This window comes from Podarcis erhardii, assembly GCF_964252035.2.
Source record: "Podarcis erhardii genome assembly, chromosome: 4".
Lineage (NCBI taxonomy): Eukaryota > Metazoa > Chordata > Lepidosauria > Squamata > Lacertidae > Podarcis > Podarcis erhardii.
In genome coordinates, this window is record NC_138508.1 from 26,109,789 (window position 1) to 26,137,240 (window position 27,452).

The window sequence follows — 27,452 nt, forward strand, 5'->3', positions numbered from 1 at the left end:
ATTCCAGGATTCTACTGTAGGCCAATCAGGTTGTGGATTCACTTCTATCTGGAGCATGATTGGGTGGTTCCTGCTAACCAATCATACTGCTGCATTGTTTTAGGACCAATCAGACTGCTGCATTCTGAATCCTATTGTTCTAGGACCAATCAGACTGCTGCCTTTTGGAGCCTATTGTTCTAGGACCAATCAGACTGCTGCAGTTTGGATCCTATTCAACTCAGTACATAACACCATCACATGTTCCTTAATTGGGCAAACCGTAAGACACAACCCATCATGTGGATGTATTGCATGCCAGCCTGGGAAAGTCTAGTTCTCTTCTTGTTACAAATCTATACCACATCAAGAGACACAGACAGGTAAACTATTCCAGGCAAACAAACACTCCGGTTTATGACAGGAGAAAGTATCTATTGTTAGCTATGAGGAGAAAGGTAAGAAGAAAGATGCTTCATTTGATATAGCTTCTCACATTAAAAAAATGGAGCGAGAATAAAATAAATTAGAAGTCTGAAGACAAAACTATATGCTACTAACAACACTGTATATCTTTTTGTCCAGTTTTCCCCTCTCCTCTATAATATAGCCTATCTCCTGGGATCATCCTGATATGTGTTTACCTGGCCCTAACAACATGAAGGAACAGATTAAGTTTTTCTACACAATATAGAGCGAAGTGCGAAGACTGAACACGGAATGCTTCTTACTAATTTATACTTGTGCCCTGAATGTCAGTGTGACCAAATCCTTCAACTTGTTAAAGAGCCTCTGTAGCTTCAAAAATGGAATACAGATGTCTGGCATTTACAAACAGCTCTTCAATCATGCCTGAAGCTTTACAGTTGAAGTGTTTAAGAATTGTTCTATCAAATAATTGTTGTTATTACAAAATAGCAACATGGTCAGGTTCTGTACTAATTATGACATCTAGAAAAACTACTCATGTAAGTAGAACAAAAGCAACAAAAGCAGCTGCATCAAAGTTATTGAGAACCAATAAAAACATTATCAGCAAATTAGATGGAAGTGAAAATGGGCAAGAAATGCTCCTAAACTGAAATGCTTCCCATAGTAGTTAACCACACAAGATCTATAATTTTCCCATCCAGAAAATAGCAGTATAGTTTTGAAAACTTAAGAATATCCAGTGTGCAAAGCTGTAATTTAAATTGCACCATTTAAACAGCAGACAATTATTCCACACTGTAGTACAACTACTATTCTGGGACTTAGCCCCCAGACATGGACCCCTTGATTAGAATGATTTCTAAACGAGAAAAAAGCAGATCTCTTTCCCCACTCCCTCCCACCCAAAAAACCCCCGGTAAAGAATACAAACATAAACATATAACAGAGACGTAAATGTTAGACCACACACAGGCCTAATCAGCGCCATTGCAGATAAAAGCAAGACAGGTGGACCCAAGGCTTTCCTCTTCTTAATAATGAAAGAAATGTTAAACTGAAAATATAACTTAACTCTCTGAAGCTGATAATTGCTACTTTGCCAGTTAATCCTTTACTCCTCTGAGCTCCAAAGCTGTATCCCAGGTGGCATCTAATGCTTAAAGGTGTGTGTGTGGGGGGGGAGAGATAAGAGGCTCAAAGAACACTGCATCAGCTCATCCTAGGATTCCCCCTAGATCACATCTGCATAACACAAGATGAGCAGAAGCTGTGGATGAGTGGTTCTGCCTATTCTGGAAGGAAGGAAAATTTAATGTGATAGTGAGAGGGGCAAGCGATAGTCCAGAAAGCCCACCTTTAGGCTGAGCGAAGCAGCCACCTCTGGAGGCCTAAACTGAGGGTGTGTGGGGACTGCTGCCATTGCCTGCCTCCCAGGTCATTTCTTCTACTTCCCTCTACTGGGGAAAAATTGTAGGTGGGATTCATCTAAGAAGCCCCATCAGCGGAAGTCCTCAGCAAGGACTTCCACTTGCACAACAGGGTTTTCCCCTCTCCCCCTGAAATTGGCTCACGAGGGGTGGGAGAATCCCCAGAACATGAGGGGAGCCGAGGGCAGAGTGTTCCATCCGGTAAACGGAAATGCCTGCACAGACTGAATGTTCCCAACAGTGCAATGCTGAATCCCACCCTTTGTGTGCCACACTAAGAAAAGCTTACAAAATGAATAAATCTGCTGGCCACTGCTAGAAACCCAGTGTTAGCTTGTTGGGTCTATAGTCTGACTCGGCAAGGCTCTTCTTATGTTCTAAACCAGGGATGATGAACCTGTGACCTGTTGTAAATAAAAATACGCCCTTTTCCCTTATGGGGTATCCAAGAGCCCATATAGAGTCCTTACATAGGTTCCCTATTGGTAGGAGAAAATAACAGAGGCCAACCAGAGAATATTGAGAAGCAATGCAGCTAGTAAGCTTGATCTTTATTGATCTGTTGCAACAGGGTGCTCCCCTCACATGCTGGAAAGGAGGAGGGACCCACAAAAATGCTGTGCAAGGGCTTATAAAGACTTTTGAAATTCACATCCTGTAGATCAAGACCACCCCCCAGAAACATCATACATACATCACAGGAGGGTGTAACCTAAGACCACCCCTCAGATACATCACAGAAAAGGTGGTCTTAAAACAGAAATTTCAATATTGTTTTTCTCTTGTCCTTGTTTATTTCCTGTCTGGCAAGTTACTTGATTGGATTGCCTGAGGAGCCTGGCCAGTCTTTTGTAATGATAAGGCTCACACCCGTATTCAAACACAGACATACCCTTAAGACAGGATTTGTGAAGGAAGAGACAATGGGGAGGCTTTTCCATTTTGACCTTGCAGAGAAAACATTTGGCCAGTTTAGGAATCAAAATGGTTCCAGGTTGGTCTTCCTGTGCTGATCTATGTATGTGCGGTTATGAACATTACCATATATCTAAGACCATAAAATTCTCATCACAGACCCTACCCAGATGTTAGTGGACTACAACTTGCATCAGTCCCAGGCATCATGGCTACTGGACAAGGATGCTGGGAGTTGTAATACTGTGACCTCTATAAGGATACAGGTTCCCCATTCCTGAACAAAACTTCCTTCTTCCCAGTCATGACCCATCACGGTCACTAAACACCTGAGAAGGAGTCCCCATTTACACATTCAATATACTCATAGTTATTGGGTTGCTGTTTTTTTAAAAAAGGAAGTCTACGGTACAAAATATAAACATTTAAAAACTTGGCAGGAGGGAATGGTTTTATTTTATAGGGCTCTAATTTTTAACACAGTTACAGCCAAATTGGCTCTTCTAGTATAACTACTTTTTTTGCAGTTTTATACTTTGGCTGTTTCAAATCACATCAAACAGAAACTGAGCCTCAGAGCTGTCAAGTGGTATCCTGTTTTAAACAGAACAAAATAGCAGAACCCTGCTAATTGGTATTTTGGTAAACCACAATCCCACAAATCCTCGCTGAAATGGAAATCCAGGTTTGCAGCTCAGTGAAGCATAGAGCAGGAAGCCCTTTGTTGTCAGGGAATGAGAAACACCACTAACCATGCACCTCTCTGGGATAGTAGAGGGGTGAAAGCATCCCTCCCGGCGCAGTTAAAGCACCACTGCAGATAACAGAACACGGCAGCACTACACACATTTCCCCTCTGCAGCAGGGGTGGCGAGTCCCAGGCCCAGGCTCAAATGTGGCTCTCTAGGCTTCTTCATCCAGCCCTCAAGACTCTACTTGAGGCATACCTCTTTCTTAGGCCTCAGCCCTCACTAGGCTTGCTCTACACTCTTGTAGACTGTTCCTGCCTGGAATGTGTCTTCAAACTTTTCCTTGCATGGATGGAGAGGTGTGTGTGTGTGTGTGTGTGTGTGTGTGTGTGTGGAAACCTCTGCTTTCGGCGTGACCAGAATATACAAAGGTAAGAGTCAAATTCATAGCTGGCAAATTACAAATTACCGTAATTTTCGCTCCAAAACACACACTTTTTTGCTCCTAGAAAGTAAGGGGAAATGCTTGTGCGTGTTACGGAGCGAATGCACTCGACAGGAGCCACGGCTGCCGTCAGTCAAGCAAAGCGGGAGCCGCTTGCAGGGCGTGGCACGGCTCTAGCTTTGATTGCTTTACAGCCAGGAGGAGGGGGAGGAGCCGAGGAGGAGGGAGGGAAGGAGAGCCATGGCAGCAAAGTGGGCAGCAGCCGCTTACACACGAGGAGGGACAGACGGGAGCCATAGCGAGCCGGAAAAAGCGCCGTGTAGCCAGCAACAGCTGCTGCAGCCTCAGCTAGCAAAAGTCCGTGCGCTCTCTAAACAGAGCAATGAGGCTGCAGAGGGACGGCAGGGCACAGGAGGGCTCTGAGCCACGAGCGCAGTGAAAACCAGTAAAGTTTTTAAAAAGGCTGCTGGGGACAGGAGGACACGGGATGAGGGAGAGGGGGAAATTACTATTCTCCCAGCGTCTCAGCTGATCCGCTGAGCAGGACTTGGGTTGCAGGGGATTCGCCATTAGCTGCGTAAAGCAGCAAAGAGGGAGAGAAGGAGGAAAGCGGGAGAGGAAAGGAGCAGCTTACACTGCTGTAAGTGGCTGCTGTCCAGTTGGCTCCTTTAAAGCAACAGTGCTCTTTCCCTCCCCCCTCAGCTTGCCAAAAAGCTCCTTCTCCACACACCCCACCGAGCTCCTTCTCCCCTTAAACCCCTCTCCTGCATCATTAGCAGCATCCTTCTCTACACACCCCATGCATGTTCCTTCTCCCTTGAATGCTTTCCCTTCCCTCCCCACTTAAAACATGGTTGAAATGTGAACTTGCTGAACTTCTGTTTGTTTGTTTTTTACAAAATGCAACTTATTAAAATTAGCCATCTTGCCAAATGATTGGAGGGCAACCAACTGGACACTATTTTATTTTTTTTAAAAGATAGTATCTGGAACCTATGGCCTGCTAGCCCAGAGATAGTCAATGTGGTGCACTCCTGGTGTTGCTGAACTACAACTCCCATTATCCCTGACCACTGACCATGCTGGCTGAGGCCAATGGGAGCTGCAGTCCAGTGCACCACAAAGGCTAGCCCAGGGTAGCCATTCTTCTGCCTCAGGTAAATGGATTATTAAAGATAGCATTATTAAACCCTTGCTGAGAACTAATCCACGTGGTTTCTGCAAAGGGTACTACTGCCTCAGCAACCTTTTATAATTCTTTAAAAATGTCAACCTGTGACAACATATCACTATTTCTAACCGACAGCTCAGATGGCAAATGCCAACATGACTGTAGCCAAAACAGGGCTACTGAAGAACAAAGGGAGTTATCAGCATGCTCAGGGGAACCTTGAGATAAGCAGAAGTACAAAAGTTCTTTTTCAAAACAACAAAAAACCTAAAGGCGCTATCTCTTCCCAATCAGCCCAGTGGAGACTAACCTTACTTTATAGCCACAGTCTCTTGAGAATTGGCTGGAAAATGAAAGAGAAGGGGAGGAATGGGAACGGCCAATGAAGGGGGGACATGGCCACAGAAGTCATGGGACTTCAAAACACTGCCAGTCGCTGGTGGGCAGGAGAAGGCTATTTGATAGAGACTACAAAGAGTGCAGAGGGGATAAAGAGAGGAGAGGAAGATGAGTGGCTATTTCTATGTCTTTTCCTGAGACTCAGTTAGGAATTGTGTGTGTGTGTGTGTGTGTGTGTGTGTGTGAGAGAGAGAGAGAGAGAGAGAGAGAGAGAGAGGGGGGGAGGGAGGGAGGGAGGGGGACAAACAAACAAACAGAGCTGGATGGAGATGTGAGGTCATGATGATTTTTAGGTCATCAGCACCTAACATAATCAATCAGTCAATCTCTTTCTCTCTGGCTTACACCCACCCACCCACACCCCTGCCTATCCATCCCATTCCCTCTTCATTTTCTCTTCCTTTCTCACAAAGAAAGTAACTGAGAAAACATATTTTAATGATATTAGTTGTTGTTGTTTAGTCATTTAGTCGTGTCCGACTCTTCATGACCCCGTGGACCAGAGCATGCCAGGCACTCCTGTCTTCCACTGCCTCCCGCAGTTTGGTCAAACTCATGCTGGTAGCTTCGAGAACACTGTCCAACCATCTCGTCCTCTGTCATCCCCTTCTCCTTGTGCCCTCCATCTTTCCCAACATCAGGGTCTTTTCCAGGGAGTCTTCTCTTCTCATGAGGTGGCCAAAGTATTGGAGCTTCAGCTTCACGATCTGTCCTTCCAGTGAGCACTCAGGGCTGATTTCCTTAAGAATGGAGAGGTTTGATCTTCTTGCAGTCCATGGGACTCTCAAGAGTCTCCTCCAACACCATAATTCAGAAGCATCAATTCTTCAGTGATCAGCCTTCTTTATGGTCCAGCTCTCACTTCCATACATCACTACTGGAAAAACCATAGCTTAAACTATACGGACCTTTGTTGGCAAGCTGATGTCTCTGCTTTTTAAGATGCTGTCTGGATTCCACTAAATCAGTGAATGTTCAAAAGGCACCAGACATTTCTGGTTAAAACCTAGCCTCAGTTTTTTGTTCTATAACAAAAAATGCTTGGTGAAAGCTTTTTGCTTCCGTTTTACTAAAGCTGATATAATTGAGAGTGCCAAATCAAAGCAACAGTTCTCTGAGAGAATCAAAACTGCCGAGGAAAGTGAGTAGAATCTGGTCCCACTTCTAAGCACACGAAAAGAAGGTTCCTCCAGACAAAAAAGGTCAAAACCAGTTATTAACATAGCAAACAACAGGTCTGCTCTCAAACTCTGATTGCTCATATTTGTATTCAAAATTACAGGAAATAAAGCATTTGTTATCAAACCCTTTAAAACCAATCACCCTTTAAAAAAGAAAAATAGACAGCTGAGTCAAAAATAATTTTTAAGCTATTCAGAAAGGTGAAAGAAATGCACATTCAGAAACATGACAGCAAAACAGTCGTTTAGGCTCAAGTCCTAATCCCACATTACATTTTATCCTGTCTGCAAGGATGAATTAAAGCTGACTCTATTACTTCCTGGTACACAATGATTCTATGCCAAACGGCCTCCATCACAAAACAGGCCAGGAATATTTAAGGAATGGGGCGCACAGTGCCTGGCTCCAAATTTGTGAGCTAAAAGGAGACAAGGTTTGTAAAGTATCTGGAAAATAGAAGTACTATATTATACCCTTAAGGCTGCAATCTGAGGCACACTTACCAGAAAGTAAATCCCACTGGATTAGTGGGACTTACTTCCAAGAAAGCGTTCTTAGGATTGCATTGTAAGTATCTTTCTTAAATGTATTTCTCCCTTAAGCCCACATCATTCTATAAATCAGTTCCACAAGGCTAGACAACAGAGCTGACTAAAAAGAAACAAAAGCATCTTTTAAAAGTCAGTATTAAATGTTGAGGTGCCCATGATATTTTCAACTCTGCAAAATAAAATTAATCAAATAAATTCATTGAAATGCACTGGGAGCAACCATCCCAACCACAACTTTCTATCACCAAGGAATTGCGTGTTACTGATTCTTCTAAGTGATCGCAGCTCCTTGTTAAACACTGAATATTCTGAATTCCCACTGCTGTTTGACAGATTTGTAAGCTCTTAGTTCTTTGAAGAATCGTGTAGCACACTTAGGACTTCAATACAATTTTATTGTTCTAGCCAAAGGCCATGACAAACCTGCTGCAAGAGTACCAATAAAACAATATGGATCATACAGTCATAATATGAGCCAACATCCATGATGTAACAGAGGAGTTACCAGAGACAACAACAAACTCAAATCCAGCTTGATATCAAATTAAACCTCTGAATCACCACAACAATTTATAGCAATTTTATCTAACTCAGTCAGGGACTGGCTAAATGAAAAGATGTGGTGAGAGGCACCAGCTGGGGGACCCTCAAGAGAAATCCCAGAGGAGGAAGGCTCAGAACCAGGAGATTGGTGGTGGGATGCTGAGAAAAGGTCAGAGGGAGAAGATGGGGAGCAGGGGCTGGATGCTGAAGGGGCAACAGGGTTTAGTGAGCAGAAAGAGCCTGTGACAGGGAGCAGTTCAGACTCCGAGGCCGAAGCAGAGAAGGGGAGTCAACAGGCTGCTGAAGAATCCAGGGAGTCTCCCTTTCCTGCCGCACCAGGCTCCCCTCCCTGCTGGTCTCCAAGAACATGCAGAAAAATGAGGAGAGCAGAACAGAGGCGTGCAGGCGCAGTTTGAGACTGCTTGGGAAACATCTGAGAGAGGAGGAGTCTTAGAAAGTGTGGAAGGCAGGGACCTTCAGTCCTGGCAACTGCTCCATAAAGCAAGACCTACTAAGAAGTGTCCCTGGGGTTGTATGCCATTTCTTTGAATAAAGAGTTAACTTCACTGACAATGGAGCCCTGCGTCTTTTGTGCTAACCTGCGTCTGACTCCAGCCCTGACACTCCCTTTTCCTCAGCATCCCTTTCTGCACTGGGCCTCACAGAGGGGAGGGGAGGCAAAGCCAGGAATTAGGCCTTGGAAACAGCAGCCATAGTTGAAATGTGTTCAGGCAGATTTCTGGAAACCTTTATAATCCTTCCAGGTCAGGGAGGCAATGGACCACTTGAGGAGGAAGAGGCACTGGAGTAGGCTTTCTCCAACCTGCCGCCCTCCAGATGTTCCAGACCACAGCTTCCATTAGCCCTATCCAGTACCAATGGAAATTGCTGTTCAAAATGCCTGAAGGGCACCAGGTTGGGGAAGGCTGCCCAAAAGCCTGAGGACACCCCACAGCACTTAGGACTTATTATTTCCAAAGGCTCAAAAATTAAGTTTTTAAAAAGGAAAATGAAAATGGCAGTCTCAACCATTTTGTTTCTATCATTCAGTTACTTATGGGAAGATACAAAAAGGGGGGCATGAAGTATGAGTCTCATGACAAAATATTTCTCCACCTAGTTTCATACATCTGAATCTATTATGTTTCCCGCCCACCCGCCCCCCCCCAAAAAACCAACAACCCAAAACTCTTATGTTATTTACAATCAGTCTCCTTTTTAGTTATCCTACCTGGCCCGTTTTATAGTGCCTTGCAAATTGGTTCACCACTCGATAATCATTTGCAAAATACTCCATCAAGATAGAGGGAACTTCAGCAAAGTCTGTAGAACATCTTGTCCCTATAGAAAAGAAGCAGAAGCATTAACATGCAGGTAGCCATAAAGTTTACATAAATTCTTCTGTCTTCTCCCAAGTTCCTCTTAGCTTTCCATCTGCACTTTTGATGAACTGTGGTAAATCATTCATTAAGTAAATATTTCATTTCTGTAATGTTATTGTACATACTGGCAGAAAAGCTAAATTATAATCCTACATGTTTTACTGCAAATCACAAAGTAAATACAATATTTGAACAGCTGGGTGAGGCACCCTATAAAGCTATGGCTCACACCCTTTATAAACTTAAACCAGGCTACAGCCAATCTGGCCCCACTTTAAACACTAAATCCTTAATTGTCGTTACTTTATACCTAATTACAATAAAAATATCAAACTGTGCTTAAAAATTTAATCCCATTTACAAATATTATCATCCCATCTGTCTGATGAGCTAGCACAATTATTGTCCATATTTGCTTTCCTTTATTGTTCAAGGTATCAGTCACTGAAGAGCAGCTTTGGGGGGGGGGTTAACTCAAGACACCTGACGGTGAAATAACAATTTACAATTAAAAAATTAAGTCCTCACATCTAGTCTCTTCTCCTTTGTGATCAGTGGGCTTCAAGCTTTTATAGATTGTCACTTTCTGGAGCTACAAATATTTGTATATTTCTATTCCTTGTATGGCAGGGGGTAGGGAACTAGATCCAGCTGGTTGATCCAGTCATGTAACGTAAGGTGACATCATATAACATAAGGTGATTCAAAACTCAAGCTGCAATGGAAAATTCAATCTGGGGATGAAAAGGACCTTCCTTTGAAGTTGCAGCATGTTCAGACCACAGCTGAAAAGAAGAACCTTTGCATCCTTGGCATGAATTCAAGCCGAGGTTCAAAAGAAGGTTTTCCTGCAACTGGCGCCTACAAGAAAGGTGGGTGTGATTTGCCCAAAGCCACTCCAAACCTCCAAAACCTGGCAAGCCTAATTAGGCCTGCGGGCTGGAGGTTCCCCATCACTTTGTACGCAACCTGGACTTTTTTCCTCCAGTGTTACTAGATGGGGGGGGGGTCCTTGCATTTTTGCAGCGCTCAAACCACAACATGTTGCAACGACGTTTTGTTTCCTTAGCCTTAGCTAGCAGATCTATTGTGGTCTCGGAGGCTGTGTGGAACATGAGTGTCATGAACATCTACTGAATAGTGCCAGTTGGGGGGGGGTACAATGTACATTTCTCACTCCCAGCGCTTCTTCATGAAGCTTGTAGTTAAGCTATAGAATTTGCTCCTACAGGAGGTGGTGGTGGCCACCAACTTGGATGGCTTTAAAAGATGACTGGACAAATTAATGGACGATAAGGCTTTTAGTGGCGACTTGCCATGATGGCTAAGTTCTACTTCCACTGTCAGAGGTAGTATGCCTCTGAATACCAGCTGCTGGGAGTCGCAGGTGGGCAGAGTTCTATTCTGCACTTATGCTGCTTGCAGGCTTCCGACAAACACCTGGTTGGCCACTGTGAGAACAGGATGCTGGACTAGATGGGCCATTGACATGACCCAGCAAGCTCTTCTTATGTTCCCCCACCCATTGCACTGGATGAGAACTAGTTTAACTACATCATTTAAAGGAGGATAGGAGGAAGAAGGGGGGTAACAGTGAAACTGAGAAATCACAAAGGGTCTGAAGGAAGGTTAAGCACAACAGAGTTGGGGGAGGGAGCTTCTGCAACACACCAAAATTCCTAGCTCACCACTTACTACTGATCTGAAAGATTTAAAGATCTATTAAATTAAATTCAGAACTATTTTAATACTAGCAAAATCACCCTTGACATGGATGCAACTGGAATGGAGGCTAAATCTGCTCCCTGCCTCTGCTCACTACTCCACCTATCAAGAATTAAGTCTGTTCCTGCATAGCACCACCCTCGTTTCTGCTCCTTATTCACACAAAGTATGATGGGCAGTTGGGAAAAGGCTTATATGTAATATACAGAAGATAATTTGGAGTAGTTTTTAAAGGCCAGTAAGAAAATTGCTCTCAGCTGCCTTAAAGATAAGATTCAGTTACAGATAGGTAGCCGTGTTGGTCTGCCATAGTCAAAACAAAACAAATTCCTTCCAGTAGCACCTTAAAGACCAACTAAGTCAGTTCTTGGTATGAGCTTTCGTGTGCATGCACACTTCTTCAGATACCTGAAGAATCTGAAGTATCTGAAGAAGTGTGCATGCACACGAAAGCTCATACCAAGAACTGACTTAGTTGGTCTTTAAGGTGCTACTGGAAGGAATTTGTTTTGTTTTAAAGATAAGACTAAAACCTCTACTTGAAGTACAACCAGATACACCATGTGCAAACTATGAAAGGGTTGCATGTAAAAAATGAAGTACTTGTTTGAACTTTAACCAGTAAGCTTACCAGTGACATGTTGATATCGAGTCCTTCCCAGCATAGAATGCATGGCATGTCCCATTTCATGGAAGAGATTCTCCATCATCCCAGGAGTAAGCAATGTTGGTGAACTACTAGTGGAATGGGGCAAACTTAGCATAAGGACAACAACAGGAAGCTGGTATTCTCCATTTTCTTTTAGTCTGCCTCCACGTATCGTAAAGTGGCAATCCTATAAATATATATTTAGATCAGAAAAAACCACTCTTCTTCGTCAATACTTCACCATACTAATATAATTTAAGACATCAGCAAGGTTTCAAGCAGTCACAGAATCTGCTTACAATTATAGAATCATCTGAAATCAAGCTGTTGCACCATACCGGAACAGATGGAGTGGCTAAGCAAAGTGGAGCCCTTTGGTTTAACTTGATTGTTTGGCATTCTGCTTATAAGTTTGTTTATCGGTTTATTTTAAATGTGGCGATTCAGTTGAACACGGAGATACCGGGATCAAATTGGGTGCATGCTTTCAGGGCATAATTCTGCTTTTGAAGCTGAAATACCAACTCAACCCTTTGAAGATTTTCCATGATCCCCGCCTCCACTAGCAGCCCCCTGGTTCCTTACAAAGATCTCCTGACCAGAGATGTGTTCGGAGGGGCACAAGGGGCTGCAGGATCATATTTTGAGAAGAAGAAAAAAGGCTCATAGCGTTTGTAATGTTAGGGAATTGTTACCTGATAAGGCTTGTCTGGTCTTTGAAAAAAATCACAATAGATGTATCCCAATAATCCTTCTTCTTCATGGACAACTGCCTAAAATAAAACAGAAAAGTACTAAGTGAAAGACCCAATAACCAATGAGGTGCTACTGTAGGCTTTATGGGGGGAACATTCCAAATCTGACCATTTTATATGATTTTACAATTTTTTCCTCTTTGTTGTAGAATTCAAACTACTACTAGGTGATTCAAGTCCCATTCACAAGATTACTAAAGGTTTTAATATGCAAGTTCTACCGCTTATCCAGATGGATGACTCATGAAGCAATACAAAAATAACCAATACCTTTTAAAGCAATATTTGAGTTTTAAATCTGTTTCACACTACATATATCACAATTAAGCAATATGAGCAAAGATCTAATAGGAAACAGTTATGAAAGATGAGACAGAAATAGTTTATCCACTTTACAAATGTTTGATGAATGACAGCTCCTGCTGTTACTTGGACTTTGACGTATAAGTGAGAAAGATGACCCACTAGCAAGCATTAAGAAAAGGAAATAAAAAGATGTGAGAAAGCAAGCATGCCCTGGACCTGATAAAACTGCTTTTAAATCTTTTCTTAGTCACAGTACTGATTTTAATGACACATTTTCCTACATGCATGCTTTAGATTTTGGAAATACCGTAGAGAAAAGAAAAGCAGGATACAAGTTCAAGCATTAAGAAATGAATTTAAGTTGTAAATATTTAATTTGTTTTGCAAATTTGTTTTCCCATGATCTTCTTTAAAGTTTGTTCCAACTCAGAATCTGAGGTTGGTTGTTGCCCATGAAAGCTCATGCCATTTTGCAATAAAAAGCTTATTAAAAGTTAGTCTCAATGTGCCATCAAACACATTTTCTTTTGAAGTTTGTGCAGCTCATTCTTAGGTCTTGGCTTGTTCAACTTTACGAAATTTTTGCCTGTAGCCATTTTCAAGCTGCTTCCTTAAACATATTTGTAAAATGCAAGGAGGGAGAGGTAGCACCAGAACTGAGCCCTTCCTCAGTGGCCTTGGGCAAATATTTATCTCAGTCACAACTGGGCACCAAGGAGAAGGGAACTGCAGGCAGTTCAAGCTTGAAAACTCACACCCAACAGCCCAGAATCCTCCTGGCCCAGGAAATCAGATATTGCCAAAAGTCCCAATTGTTTACCACTATCTGACCCAAAATTCCCAGAAATGCTGCCCTTCTTTGATCTAGGTAAGTTCTAGATAATGTCACCAGAATCCACCTCTTCATTTTGCTGTCTGTTCCCTCCCATTGGCCTAAAAGCCTGACATATTTCTCCTCTCTTTAAAATCGAAACAAGAGAGATATTCTTAAGCGCCAACTTGGGTACACACAAAATAAAGCCTTTTTGCATTTAAAGGTGCTATACAAAATGATTGTCAACATTAACAAAGACAATGCAGGAATTAAAAACAAATAGCTATGAACTGCCCTACAAGGTGTTTTTCGGTGTAATTCAGAAAACTTCCTTTCTAAGCATCTTGTGCTTTGCTCAACAGTGAACTGGATTTACTTATTATCTTTATTGTTTTTGTGCACAAGGGGTCTGAAATTCAGGACTTTGAATTCTTACCAGTTTGCGAACATCCTCACACCACACCTCTCCCTTCACGGTCTGTTCAGCATAAAGAGAGATCCCTAAGAGTTTATTGAACAAGATGTTCAGGCCTTCCATACACGCTCCAAGAGAGAAAAAGGGGCAATACAGGCTGGGTTCAATATTATACCTAAAACATACAAAATGGAAGGAAATGAATTGTGAATAGCTACAACATTGTCCCAATTTAAACAGTTTATATCACGCAATCCACAATTAAATGAATTAAAACATCACACTTGCTAGAAATAGGGCATCTACTTGGTTCAACACTTAGGCAGAAACATGGTCTCATTCACGTGGCATGCTAAGGCAAACCTTGACTTATCATGTCAACACAAACATGTAGATTCCAGAAATGAGCTTGCAGCTGCTTTGCTCGTCCCGGTTCCTTTTGCTGCTGAGTAGCCCTAGGTAAATGTAAAGGTACCCCTGCCCATACGGGCCAGTTGTGTCCGACTCTAGGGTTGTGCGCCCATCTCACTTAAGAGGCCAGGGGCCAGCGCTGTCCGGAGACACTTCCGGGTCACATGGCCAGTGTGACGAAGCTGCTCTGGCGAGCCAGCACCAGCGGCATGCTAAGGCAAACCTTGACTTATCATGTCAACACAAACATGTAGATTCCAGAAATGAGCTTGCAGCTGCTTTGCTCGTCCCGGTTCCTTTTGCTGCTGAGTAGCCCTAGGTAAATGTAAAGGTACCCCTGCCCATACGGGCCAGTTGTGTCCGACTCTAGGGTTGTGCGCCCATCTCACTTAAGAGGCCAGGGGCCAGTGCTGTCCGGAGACACTTCCGGGTCACATGGCCAGTGTGACGAAGCTGCTCTGGCGAGCCAGCACCAGTGCAGCACACGGAAATGCCGTTTACCTTCCCGCTATAAAGCGGTACCTATTTATCTACTTGCACTTAGGGGTGCTTTCGAACTGCTAGGTGGGCAGGAGCTGGGACCGAAAGACGGGAGCTCACTCCGCCGCAAGGATTCAAAACGCCGACCATGCGATCGGCAAGCCCTAGGCACTGAGGTTTTACCCACAGCGCCACCCGCTGAGTAGCCCTAAGCTATGCCAAAGTTTGGCTTAGCAGGTTATCCTTACTAACAGCTCTCTCCTTACTAACCGCAAGCTGTAGTCAATGTTTGTTCTTCACCCTAGAAGGTGGCCTACAAATATTTTCAATAAATAGATCAGGTGGATTGCACATGTAGCACCACAATTTTATTTTTGCTAGATAAAGGCAAATGGTTCCTGTGTTCTGGGGTTCAGCTACAATATTTGATCCTAGCTACAGTATGGTGGTGGTGTGGGTTAAACCATAGAGCATAGGGCTTGCCAATCAGAAGGTCGGCAGTTCGAATCCCTGCAACGGGGTGAGCTCCTGTTGCTCAGTCCCTGCTCCTGCCAACCTAGCAGTTTGAAAGCACAAAGTGCAAGTAGATAAATAGGTACCGCTCCAGCGGGAAGGTAAACGGCGTTTCCGTGTGCTGCTCTGGTTCGCCAGAAGCGGCTTAGTCATGCTGGCCACATGACTGTATGCCGGCTCCCTCGGCCAGTAAAGCGAGGTGAGCACCGCAACCCCAGCATTGTCTGCAACTGGACCTAATGGTCAGGGGTCCCTTTACCTTTATCTTTACAGTATTTTACATTAGGAAAATGACTTTTAAAAAAGCAAGGCAATATCATAGTGTGGTTATACACATCTATAAAGTGACCACACATGGAATACCGTGTACAGTTCTGATTGCCTAAAATAAAAAGGGTATTGTAGAGCTGGGAAACTTTCAGAAGAATGCAACCAAATGTTCAAGGATTTTGAGCAATACAGAAATGCATTGTGGCTATGTTCCACTTCCACTTTTGAAGGCAGTATGCTTCTGTGTACCACTTGCGAAGGTTCGCAAGTGGAGAGAGTGCTGTTGCACTCAGATTTTACTTGTGGGCTTCCCAGAGGCATCTGGCTGGCCATCATGAGAACAGAACGCTCTACTAGATGGGCCTTTGGTCAGATCCAACAGGGCTCTTCTTGCACTCTTATGCTAGCAGAGAGGAGCAAAACAGTCCAGACAGGTGAATTCAAAGTAAACCATTAACTATGGCTCACCATAACCCACAAATTGAGCCAATGAATATCTGTAACAGTAGCCCCCCCCCCATCCAAATTTCTATGCTGCTAGTACTCAAAAAAGGCACAGTAATTAAGTGCTATGAAGTGCAGCAAACAAACAAATGAAAGTAAGGAGACTGCCCCACCCTGCCCCACCATTCAATGAATTATCTCAAGCATTTGTTTTTTTAAAAAATCAAGCAACAACTGATTGTGATGCAACCTGAATTGTACACAGGATACAGCTAAAGTATATGAAGTTTGCTGACAGTTTTACTGCTGATAAATATAAACGTATTTCATACACCAGGTTCCAACTCCTTGGTTTCTAGAGGCAAAGCTTGATATGTTACATCAGGATTACCATTGTAATAAGAGGTTCCCCCCCCCCCCCACAACACATTTCACAAGAAGGTAAATGTAGGATTGAGAAAGCACAGCAAATGTACTAACAAAGTTGATAAAATGATAGCGGGCACTGGGTTCTTTATTTGATGTGAAATCCTGTTTTAGATTAAAAGGATGAGTTATGGGAAGAAATCCAATGGCCTTAATCATACAGCATTTGATTTACTAGTATTTTGAAAGGCAAGACACCAAGCCAGCTGCTTTAAACATGAAGTTAAATGGTACAATGAGGTGTTCATTATTCTTCATAAACAGCACGATTCAAATTGAAAAGAAAGTACTGCTAAAGAGCAATAGATGTAGTGTGCCATTGTAAACAATTATTTCTAAGCCTAGATGGCTTCATTCAGTCCAAATAAAATGAAGGAGTATAAAACGGCATTCATTTAAGTTGTACATTTGGAAAGAAGTTAAGACTCTTGTGTATTATAGCTGTCATCAACTTTATTCAAAATCTTTTTGATAGACCTAGTAATTAAAGGAAGGATTATATTTACTCAATATCATTAATCACTGAACATTCAGAACTGTAGCTATCACACGGGGAAATAATTTCTTGCAGCATTCCATAACCATAACATATGCCAATAAAAGGGGGAAATATAATATAATTACCCCATATAAAACAAAGTCTTGGTTTTTTTGTTTGTTTGATTGTTGAGCATTTTGAGATTTTGTTTTAACAACCAAAACATTGGAATACATTAGCCAAAAAAATGACTCATTTAAATCATTTCTAGCATTAACTGCATGCCAGACAACAATACTTACAGCTTACTCCTAAATAGGTGTAATCATTTATTTCTCATATTCTGCATGTCTATGCTTTCTCCAAGTTGCTCAGGGCAGTGTACATGGGATTACCCATTTTATGTTCCCAACAACCCTGTGGCATAACGCAGAGTAAGAAACAGTGATTGGCTTAAGACCACCCAAGGAGTTCTATGGCCAAGGGGTGTTTTGAATCAAGTCTTCCCAGTCCAAGACCAACACTATATCTGCCTCACATGCTGGCTCTCCTAGGTGATACGTACTTCAGATTGCAGCCCTGAACAGTTATTTGAAGAAAGAGACAAACATGGATTTAAAACTTTCAGATTGTGTGTGTGTGTGTGTGTGTGTGGATGTGTGCGTGTGGATATGTGTGTAAGTGGTGGTAGTTCTGCCCACGACTGGCATGCAACCCCCCGCCATGAGGTTTGACCAAGATGAAATGTAGTCCTTGGGCCAAAAATCAATCAATCAATCAATCAATCAATCCTCACACTTGAGCTAAACAAAACATACTCCCCCTCAAGAATACCACTGTAGTGTACCTGATTAGGATTTTAATATGTACTAACCTTGAATTAATTTGGAAAAGGAAATATGATAATGGGAAGATACTAGGTAAGTGATAGGCATTATCAGGTTTTTGAACACTGAATTGAGTGTATAATTACCAGTCCCTTTTTATATATGATGTGCAGAATAATTGAACTACTGTTCTCCATGCTTACATATCTTGAACGCATTACATTAAAAAAAATGTATACATAAATAAAATGTGTTTTGTAAGCCCTCAAGTGATTGGGAAACAAAAGGGATTGGAGGGAAGAGGATATATTGGTCTTCCTACTGACAACTCAGATTCACTGGATTATATTTGATCTCGCCAGCTTCCTAGCTGCAGTCCTGTCTAATAAAAAGAAATGAACCAAATTCCATATGGTTGACTGCCAGTATGATCCAGAGCAATGAAAGTTGGAAGAAGACAAAGGAAAAATCTGGCTGGCAATTTTGGGTTAAAAGCACTGAGTCAAATTACAAATATATGTAGCAATACATTTCCATTTCGTAATGTATTAGTATTGTTTTAGTGGGCAAGGCTGGATGTGATGTTTTGTTTTTATCATGATTTCAGTGATGGGGGTTTGTGGGGGGTTTTTTGTACAAATGACGGCCCTTGACATATTTCAGAATTTGATATCCAGTGTTCCAAACATGCACTGACGTATTCGTCATGTCCGTATAAATGATATGACTACAAAAACATATAGTCAACACAAATGCCACATCACAGACAAAACATCATTTTAAATGACATATCGTAAAATGAAAACTATTGCTGTTCTCTTATGGCAAAGCTAAAAGGCAGCTCATCTTTCCAAAAGAAAACTTGACAAAGCTATGCAGAAAAGGTGGCAAACTGATGCAGGAGCTCCCCCTGGTGTTTACAAACAGAAATGTTACTATTAATAGGCCTGGACGCAAAATCCTGCTGTACATGTGGAAGGGCCTCAGGCTGCGGGACATACCTGCCCCCCCCCCCAATTCATCTGTGCCCCCTGCACCCCTGAAAACTGACTCCAAGGAATCAAGATGCCTTCCGCCTTAGTTTTAGGGGAGCTGACGATGGTGGGAGGTGGGCTGGTAGACTTGCCCAGGGCAAGTTCTTAACCTGAGGTATTATTTCTGGGTTAGCAGAGTCTGGAACCTGAAGCGTATGGAACCTGAAGCATATGTAACCCAAGGTACCACTGTACGTTCACTGACTGTAATGTGTCTGTTATGCTGTAAGATGATAAGCTAACCACAATATTATTTTATTACAATAGCTTAAGGTATCACAATGCCTCTCTTTAAAGATCAACTGAGGAAATGAATTAACTAGGAATAATTATTGACATGTACATGGTACATATGTGTTTTGCTGGCTTCAGTGTGATTTTAAAAAAATGTATGTTCGGTATTTATAATGAATATTATCTGGGAAGACACTGGCACATTTTACTTTGGGAGGATTCAGTTATATCAATTAAAAAATCCAACAGATAGCAGAGGGGTTTAAATGCTTTCCCCCCCAGAACACACACATGGTTTTGGAGAAAGGTGACCAATACAAATAGATTCTTAGCCATACCCTCCTGCACAGAAAAGAAAACTACAACCTGGTAGTTATCTCAGCTCTTATACAGAAAATATATACATTGAAAAGTTGTGGCTGGCTCCAATGCAAGTGCAAACAAAAACACACATTTCAAAATAATACAAAAATGTAAAGAAACAGTGATTTGCTACAGGAGTATATATGATAACTATAGCAGAACTTTTAACAACTAAAATCTAAGTATCAGAATGCAAATAAAGTGCTAGATACACCAGTTGCAGCAGAAGGCCATAACACTGACCTCTCAGCACGCAGGACACCACTGTGGTATGGATGATCCCAAGGCATCAATTTCTGAAAATTAAAGCATTCACGTTTTCAAACACATAACACAAATCAAATGAAACAAGTCAGATCCAACAGCTTTCTTTCCACAGCAGCATTTCTGTAATGACTGTTTTCACAGAGCTTTAGGTGCGATCTCACCTGCCCTGTACACAACCTGACTATTCAGCTTATGCACGGTGCATAGTTGACAAGTTCTGGCCATGTTGTTTCTCGAACATATATATCACTTCATTGCCAGTGTTAAGGTTTTACATAAAAGTGTATCAACAATAACACAACTAGAAAACAAACAAAAATAAAGTCCAAAGCAAGAATTAAGCAAATAATCCAGCTAAGCACGCTGCTAACATCCTAATATTTTAGCAAGCCAAACGCCCTTTGAAAAATTATGGTTTCCACCTGCTATCAAAAGATGAAGAAGGATGTTAGCAGGTGAGCCTCTCTAGATACAAAGTTCCTTAACTGGGTGCTACTGCTGAAAAGGCCCTACATTTTATAGCCACCCCTGTAACAAATGAAAAATATGTGACCAAACACCAAACCGATAACTGGGAGCACATGATACCTGTGTTTCAGTGATGGCAAGGGCTATCAATGACATCAAAGGCAAAATTCAAGATGCTTTTTTTAAACCATCATCTCTTTTGTACAGTAACTTAAGCCAAACATCTCCTTCCACATGCATCCGCTCTAAAAGGGGCATGTTCAATTAAGTATCTCCAGTTTTCTGGAGCGGGGAGAAATACAAAGAAATGATGATCAGGAAAGAATTTACCTACCACTTCTGTGTATTTTACAAAGGAAAGCACAGATTTAACATATCTACATCATTTACAGATGATATGACCGCATCAAAGTACAAAGCAGCAAGTGAAAAGTGGAACAGTGAACTTGCCTTGAGCATTCAGGGCAGGCAGCTAGAAGATTTAAATATAATCAAATAATGTGATCTAAGACTTAAAAGGCTTCAAGATGTCCACTTGTATTTATCCAACCAAATTTCATTGAGGGGCATTTGAGGTCCCAAATTATACATTGTGAGGCAGAACTATTAGAATAATCATGCAGCAACCCAGTTATTGGAAAGACCGTGGTTTCTGAACAAAAATACTGGAGCCTGCCAACACACAGGCTAGACACATGCAGTTTTTCAAATCTGGCCTCTGCCTTTTCAAGCTTGCAAAAACTAATTGAACAAAATGTTTGACATACTCAAGAGAAGACATTACATTTTCCATCTTAAGTTTTGGCTACCACATAAATCACTGTGTTTAAACCAATATCTTCTTTTAAGTGGTTAGTTTCCCTTAGAGAAAAGAGCCTTGAAACCCAACACCGTTATAATACAAAGCCAAGAGAAAGAGAAAGCTTAGATTACGTCAACATAACTCTGAAATTATAGAAAGTATTTTCTCAAACTAGCATTCAACTCATTCAAGTTGAGAAAAAGTAAATGCAAAATAATACTTACTGATTTTATAGGATTTAGTTTCATTTTCATGCCTTTCATCATTTCAAAATCCTTTAGAGTACTGAAAAACAATTTCACCATAATATTTTGTTAAAGTGCTTTTCAAAAGACTTTGTAGTATAATACAATTACTAGACAATCATTTGTCCATTTTGCAAATAAATGTATCTTTCACACAAGCAAACGAACAAAATGTGCCATAAAGAGTTGTGATTCTTCTCTGCTTTTTTAGAATAGGTTTTTCAGTAAGGGATAATACTTTCCAATATACAGAAAATATTTGGCTGGTTTCCCTCTTTACATCACTGGAAAACAGAACATTGGTACGTTTACCATGAAAGGGCCTTTTGGCTGGCAGTGAGACATCCACCGTTCAGAATATTTTTACAATTACAGTATGACCTTAATCTGTAGTTGATTAGATATAATCCTTTACAATAATCTTGCAGAAATAAGATGGGGGGATTAATTATGAAATCTAAGTGTATTTTTTATTGATTCTGCTAGTAATATTACAAGATTTTTACCTGGCAGCAAGGCAAATTTGTTCTCCTTTTAAATCTTATTAAAAAATAAACTCACCGACTGAATAACTTATCTGAAAGCTTCTCAAGAAATTGCATTACTTTCTCTAAAAAACAGAATGGAAGAAATATTGGTACAGTAGGCAGAAAGAACACTTAAGAAATAATTTATATACAGCTGTAAACTTTCATCTAAAGTAATCTTCTAAACGATTCATAATTCAGAAGTGAATTAAGTCATAGTTTTTTTAAAAAGGCTGAATGTAGTGGTTATCTGTTTTATTTACTAAAGAAGCCATTAAGCAAAATTAAACCTGAAATTTCTGACTCTGGATACATTAGTGTAGGTTCATTTTCAGCCGTACAAGAACTACAGCAGGTCATAGCTGAATCAACTGAGCTGACTAGTGCAAGGTTTCTGGTTTCCTAATTTAAAGCTGTCTGATAACAATTCAGTTGTAATGCAAAAGTTTTCAGTATTCAACTTTACTACGGCTGAGGAACCTGTGGACCAACAGGTATTGTTTGACTCCAACTCCCATTAGTCACAGCAAGGACGGCCTGGGATGGTCAGAGATGGCAAGAATTGTAGTCTCACAACATCTGAAGGGCCACAGGTTCCCCATGCAAAGCTCACTGGAACTTTGAAACAATGTGAATATATTGAATAAGGAAGTTCTCCATAAGCAGCAAATAATAAATACTCATGGACAGTCAACATAACTAAAATAACAAGCAGCAACATTTCTTTAACACAACAATTTCACTGAGACATCATTCTATGCAGTGTATTTCGTATGAGGATGTAATATATTTAAAACATTCTGACACTGCATAAATTAGTGTTTGACTGCAATTTCATGTTCCTTGGGAGAGTGTGCCCGGACCACAGGATTCTCTGACGCCCCCTTTCAGAGGATGGAGAGAAACAAAGGTCCACCTTTAGAGAGGGAGATCCAACCTCGTATGCCTCCCCCACGAGGCTGTGAAAAGGTCCACACAGTGCCCCTCAGGTGTTGGGAGAGGGCAAATATGGGCCTTGCAGGGTGCTGTCAGGGGCATGCCAGGAAAGGCTGTAGATCCACAGGATCCAAAGGCATCCTACTTTCCTGAAACAGAGCTAGTGTTATTTCCCTCCCATTCGAATCAATATGAGAGAAACTGTTGCCAGGGGAAGGGGAAATTGAACACAAAGGAAAATGATCCCCTCCCACTTTTCTCTCCTCCCATGTACTACTAATCTCTTGTAACAATCTGCACAGCCTGCATTTATCCTGGCATAATTCACAATTAGCATTACCTGGAGTTTTGGCCATTGTCCCCTGAAGAGCCCGATGAGCAAATGTATCATATCCTACTAACTGGGCCAGAAGGTTTCTGCTGGTAAGAAGTTCCTCTAAACAGTGTAATTGCTGAGCATTTGGGTACAGGAAAACCTTGTAGGCAACTTCACGTACCTAAGGTTAATTCAAAAGAAAAGCAATATATGGACAACTACAATAGCAAAATGCAGAAATTGATGAAAAGACATTTATATTACAGTGGTACCTCGGGTTAAGTACTTAATTCGTTCCAGAGGTCCGTTCTTAACCTGAAACTGTTCTTAACCTGAAGCACCACTTTAGCTAATGGGGCCTCCCGCTGCCGCCAGAGCACGATTTCTGTTCTCATCCTGAAGCAAAGTTCTTAACCCGAGGTACTATTTCTGGGTTAGCGGAGTCTGTAACCTGAAGCGTCTGTAACCCGAGGTACCACTTTATACAGTATCACCCTGTTGCAAATGAAGGGAAGAGACAGTAGGAATATTCACTTCTTCCCTAACTGGTCAATTTCTGAATCCCTTTCCCCGGTCATTAGATGGAGCATTAAAAAAGATAGCATTTGCAAATTTAGTCATCGCACCTATGGCTTAGGTGTGGGGTATACAGTTAAAAGACCTCCATGCAGACAAATGGTTATAGTTGAAGGTTTTCTTCCATCTCATGTACTTAAAGAACCTAGCTGAAAGTTGGAAGATCCCAGACAGACAAAAGAAGTCTTCTTTACATAGCACATACTATGGAATTGTACTGATGGTCCCTAACTTGGGTTGTTGGGTTTTCCCAGTGTGAAAAGAACTTTTCAGCTCCCTGCCTTGCTTGCTTGGCAAGGCCCACTCAGCACATCGGCTCCAGAAGGCTAGGGATGCTGGCACAAGACCTCATAGGAACAAGGATGACTCCAAGAGATCTCATGAGAGCATCCTAGAACCGATGTGCCAAGAGGGCCTTGCTTGCATTTAACTTGTGGATTTCAACCAAATGGCCTTCAACCACATAGGGTTGAACTAAAATGAGTTAAACGCTTGTAAGATGTGATCGTACTGTATATGGTGCTGTAACGTACTTCATGTATACATACCAGATCATCAGGACTATCAGCACTGAGACCACTGATTTGGGCATAATTGCCTTCAACTGCAAAATGATGCCGAATGTGTTCTGGTAAAATGTGCTTGTCAACCTTGTTTGGAAGATGAGATCCTATGAGAAATTCATTACACAAATCCAATATTTTGACATTGAGATTTACTGCTCTCCTTCGCTGCAAATGAGAAATAAACAGAGTAATAAATATTTCTTTAAAATATAGTTTCTGTTCACATCTTAAAAAGCTTTAGTTGAGATTCCTGCACTGCATTGGTTCAGCAATCTGTGGGAATATTCCCATGCACACATATTCCTTATGAAATTAAGATGTTTTAAAAACTAAGACCATAGTATCTTAGCTGTAGAAATTAATACCATGCCATTAAGGTTAAGGATCATTGTATTCTGTAAATCTTGATTATGGTGGTTAATCAGCATATTATGCTTGGGATAAGGGCTTAGTTTCTAGAAGGCTCAGCCAATAGCCTTTCTTATAATGGAAATAACTTACCTTTTCTTCATCCAAATGAATACCACTGATCTCAAAATCAAACATGAAAAGTTCTGCTACTCGCCTGAAATAATAAAATCACATTAACTCCAGGACATGTACTGTTATAGACTCATCCCTTTTACAGATATATATTACATTTTGCAGATTATTATGTTGCAGACCAAGTTCTAATTTGTCAATGTAGGGAACTATCAATATAATTTATTCATTATTTAATATAATTTCTATCCCACTTTTCACCACAGGACCCCAGAGCGTGTTACAATTATTAAAATACGTAAAAAAGATTCAAAAGCAATACAAATTCAATTTTTAAAAAAATCCTCCATCACTATTTCTGTACAGGCAAACTGCCCTGAAATATCCAAATGACCTGGAAGCAGAGGAAGATTTCAGCTGGCACTGAAAAATGGACAGTATCAGTCCCAGCCATGCCTTAGAGGATATTCCACAAACTGAGTGTGGCATACAGGAAATATTGAAAATCAATAACAATGACAAACCAGCTGACTTCACAGTCAAGTCAGCAGAATCATGAACTATGCAATTTACTCACTAATTGCCTGGTGCTGATGAAAACAAATAATAACATGGATCCAAGCTCACAGCAATGGAACATCTTTTTTTAAAAATGAAAATAGCTTTCCATATGGCATATGTACAAAACAATCCTAACCATGTGCTCTCAGAAGTAAGTCCTGTTGAATTCAATGGTGCTTACTCCCACGTAAGCAGGGTTAGGATTGCAGTCTCATGGAACTAAGTGTCGTAGGGTGTTGCTACATTGATTAAATAAACTAGATACAGACAACCTTCATGTTCACAGGGAAGACAAATATTTGCATTGTTTAATTCCTTCTAACAATAAATATTATCATGTTTTGCTTGCAAACTTTTTTGTGGCACACTGACCATAAGTCTGGTATAGCTCTGAGGCCTTAGACAAAAAAAGTCAAAAGGAATTTAAGATGACCATGATAATTGGGGTGTTAGGTTACAGATAGGTAGCCGTGTTGGTCTGCCATGGTCAAAACAAAATAAAAAAATTCCTTCCAGTAGCACCTTAAAGACCAACTGAGTTAGTTCTAGGTATGAGCTTTCGTGTGCATGCACACTTCTTCGGTTACCAACCCGGACCAAACCATGGAGTTTTAAAATTTCCAGAGGAAAGCACAGAATTTTACAAAAGTCCCTTCAGTTTCAGAGTAGCGAGTAGATTCTGGATTGAGGAATGTAGATGGAAGCATGGTAAGTCTATCAAAGGACAAGTCTGGATATATTGGAACTATATTTCAAAGCATGAAATGGCACTTGTAACCATAGGTTACCTAGACCACTAACAAAATGTTTTCCATAGTTAAAGACTGGAATTAGACTCACAAATATGGTATACTATGAAAATAATTTCTCTGTGTTTTGAACTACCTATATTGTAATAAGGTATGTAGAACATTAAATAGCCAACATTCTGAGTATCATGAAGAAATATCTACTGAAACAAAATTAAAAATGCGTACCTTGTTTCTGGATCAAGGGACGCCATTACACCTTTATCAGCCAACAACTTTCTTAGACTTTGGCACAAATCTACATCTGTATTTAATCTAGAAATACAGAAGATTAAAGGATCAGTTGCTAGTAATACAATTATTTCACAGTACAGTAACAAAAACATTTTTAGGTTTACTATTTCTGCAGAATTTTTCTGTCGTGTCTTTTAAACTGTCAGGTTGTTTTCAGACACCACAGAATGTTAACATCACCATAACCAGTGAAGTGTAGATGAGAGCAACAAATCAGTCAACAGGTACCTATTCACAACACAACAATGAAAGTAAGTAGCGTATTAAGATTGCTGCAGCCATAAAAAGAACTAACAGGCAGCAAAAGACCCCAACCCCAACCCGTGCAACAGGGGCCTTGCTGGGTGTAAAGGTTTTGCTCTCCAGCAGTCATTTTTGGGGAGGCAGCCTTTCCCCTGCACCATGCAAGGCTATTTTAGCAAGAAACATTATAATAAGTGGCTCCTCCCAATAAACACTTCCCATCTTAGAATTGTGGCATGTAGAGTTAGAAGGGACCCTGAGGATCATCTAGTCCAACCCGCTGCAATGCAGCTCTCCCATATGGGGATCAAACCTGCAACCTTAGCATTATCAGCACCACGCTCTAAGCAACTGAGCCATCCAGATGTTAGGCCTGCACTTCTCATTCAAAACAACTGCTTAGTACTACTTCTTTTCTTTTTTTAATTTCATGAAAAGCAATCATGCTTAAATCAATAAGCATTTTGGAGCCAATTAAATAACTGGGTTTTTTTTTTTAAATGGAACTCTTGGATTTCATTTTTCTTAAATGACCACTCATGTAATATGGACCATTGCTTTCCCCACCAATAGGATGATGTCCTTCCACTGGTATGGAGAGAACATAGAAAAATATAACACATTGTAAAAGCACAATATCTCAATTATAATTAGTAACGCTATTAGATGTCAATCTGGAAACAGCCCTAGTGGTTAGGAAACATGTATTTAGAATTAGAGTATCAGGGCTGTAATTACTATAAACTAAAAAATATTTTTACCTGATTTCTTAATTGGAAGAGAGATTCTCTTTGTTTCCAGAAAGACTTTAGAACACATAGGAAAACAAAACACCTTGTTGTCTACTGTTCATAGCAGCATTCAATAAACAGATAAACTGTAACATAATGAATAAAACATACTTTTCTACCATAGTGCCAATGCTTCTGCAGGCTTCCTCAGCAGCCTCTCTGAAAGCAAAATCTGGATGGGCAATTTTCACAAAGTCAGCCTAAAGCAGTAGAAAAAAAGAAACCATAATAGTGATAGGGAAATGTTTATTTTGATATTTAAAGAAAAGTTAGAAATTCAAACTTAAATTGCCATGTGAATCTTTTTTCATAAGAGCATCTTGTGTTTCATAGCAGTACAATCTATTGATACTATTAAACATGGCATTT

At 40.9% G+C, this 27,452-nt stretch overlaps 1 protein-coding gene across 2 annotated transcripts in view; it reads right to left on the minus strand.

The window, feature by feature from the left end:
• MIPEP (mitochondrial intermediate peptidase) overlaps positions 1 to 27,452 on the minus strand; it is a 56,568-nt gene that overhangs the window by 26,245 nt on the left and 2,871 nt on the right. For both annotated transcript variants that reach the window (XM_081860371.1, XM_081860372.1), the window contains exons 3-14: positions 27,195 to 27,283; positions 25,984 to 26,070; positions 24,464 to 24,527; positions 23,945 to 24,127; positions 22,845 to 23,001; positions 21,603 to 21,651; positions 21,021 to 21,081; positions 19,503 to 19,555; positions 13,801 to 13,954; positions 12,185 to 12,262; positions 11,472 to 11,676; positions 8,965 to 9,074 (exon numbers count right to left, since the gene is read on the minus strand). In XM_081860371.1, coding sequence (XP_081716497.1) covers positions 8,965 to 9,074; positions 11,472 to 11,676; positions 12,185 to 12,262; positions 13,801 to 13,954; positions 19,503 to 19,555; positions 21,021 to 21,081; positions 21,603 to 21,651; positions 22,845 to 23,001; positions 23,945 to 24,127; positions 24,464 to 24,527; positions 25,984 to 26,070; positions 27,195 to 27,283 — 1,290 coding nt within the window. The remainder of the gene's footprint in view (positions 1 to 8,964; positions 9,075 to 11,471; positions 11,677 to 12,184; positions 12,263 to 13,800; positions 13,955 to 19,502; positions 19,556 to 21,020; positions 21,082 to 21,602; positions 21,652 to 22,844; positions 23,002 to 23,944; positions 24,128 to 24,463; positions 24,528 to 25,983; positions 26,071 to 27,194; positions 27,284 to 27,452) is intronic.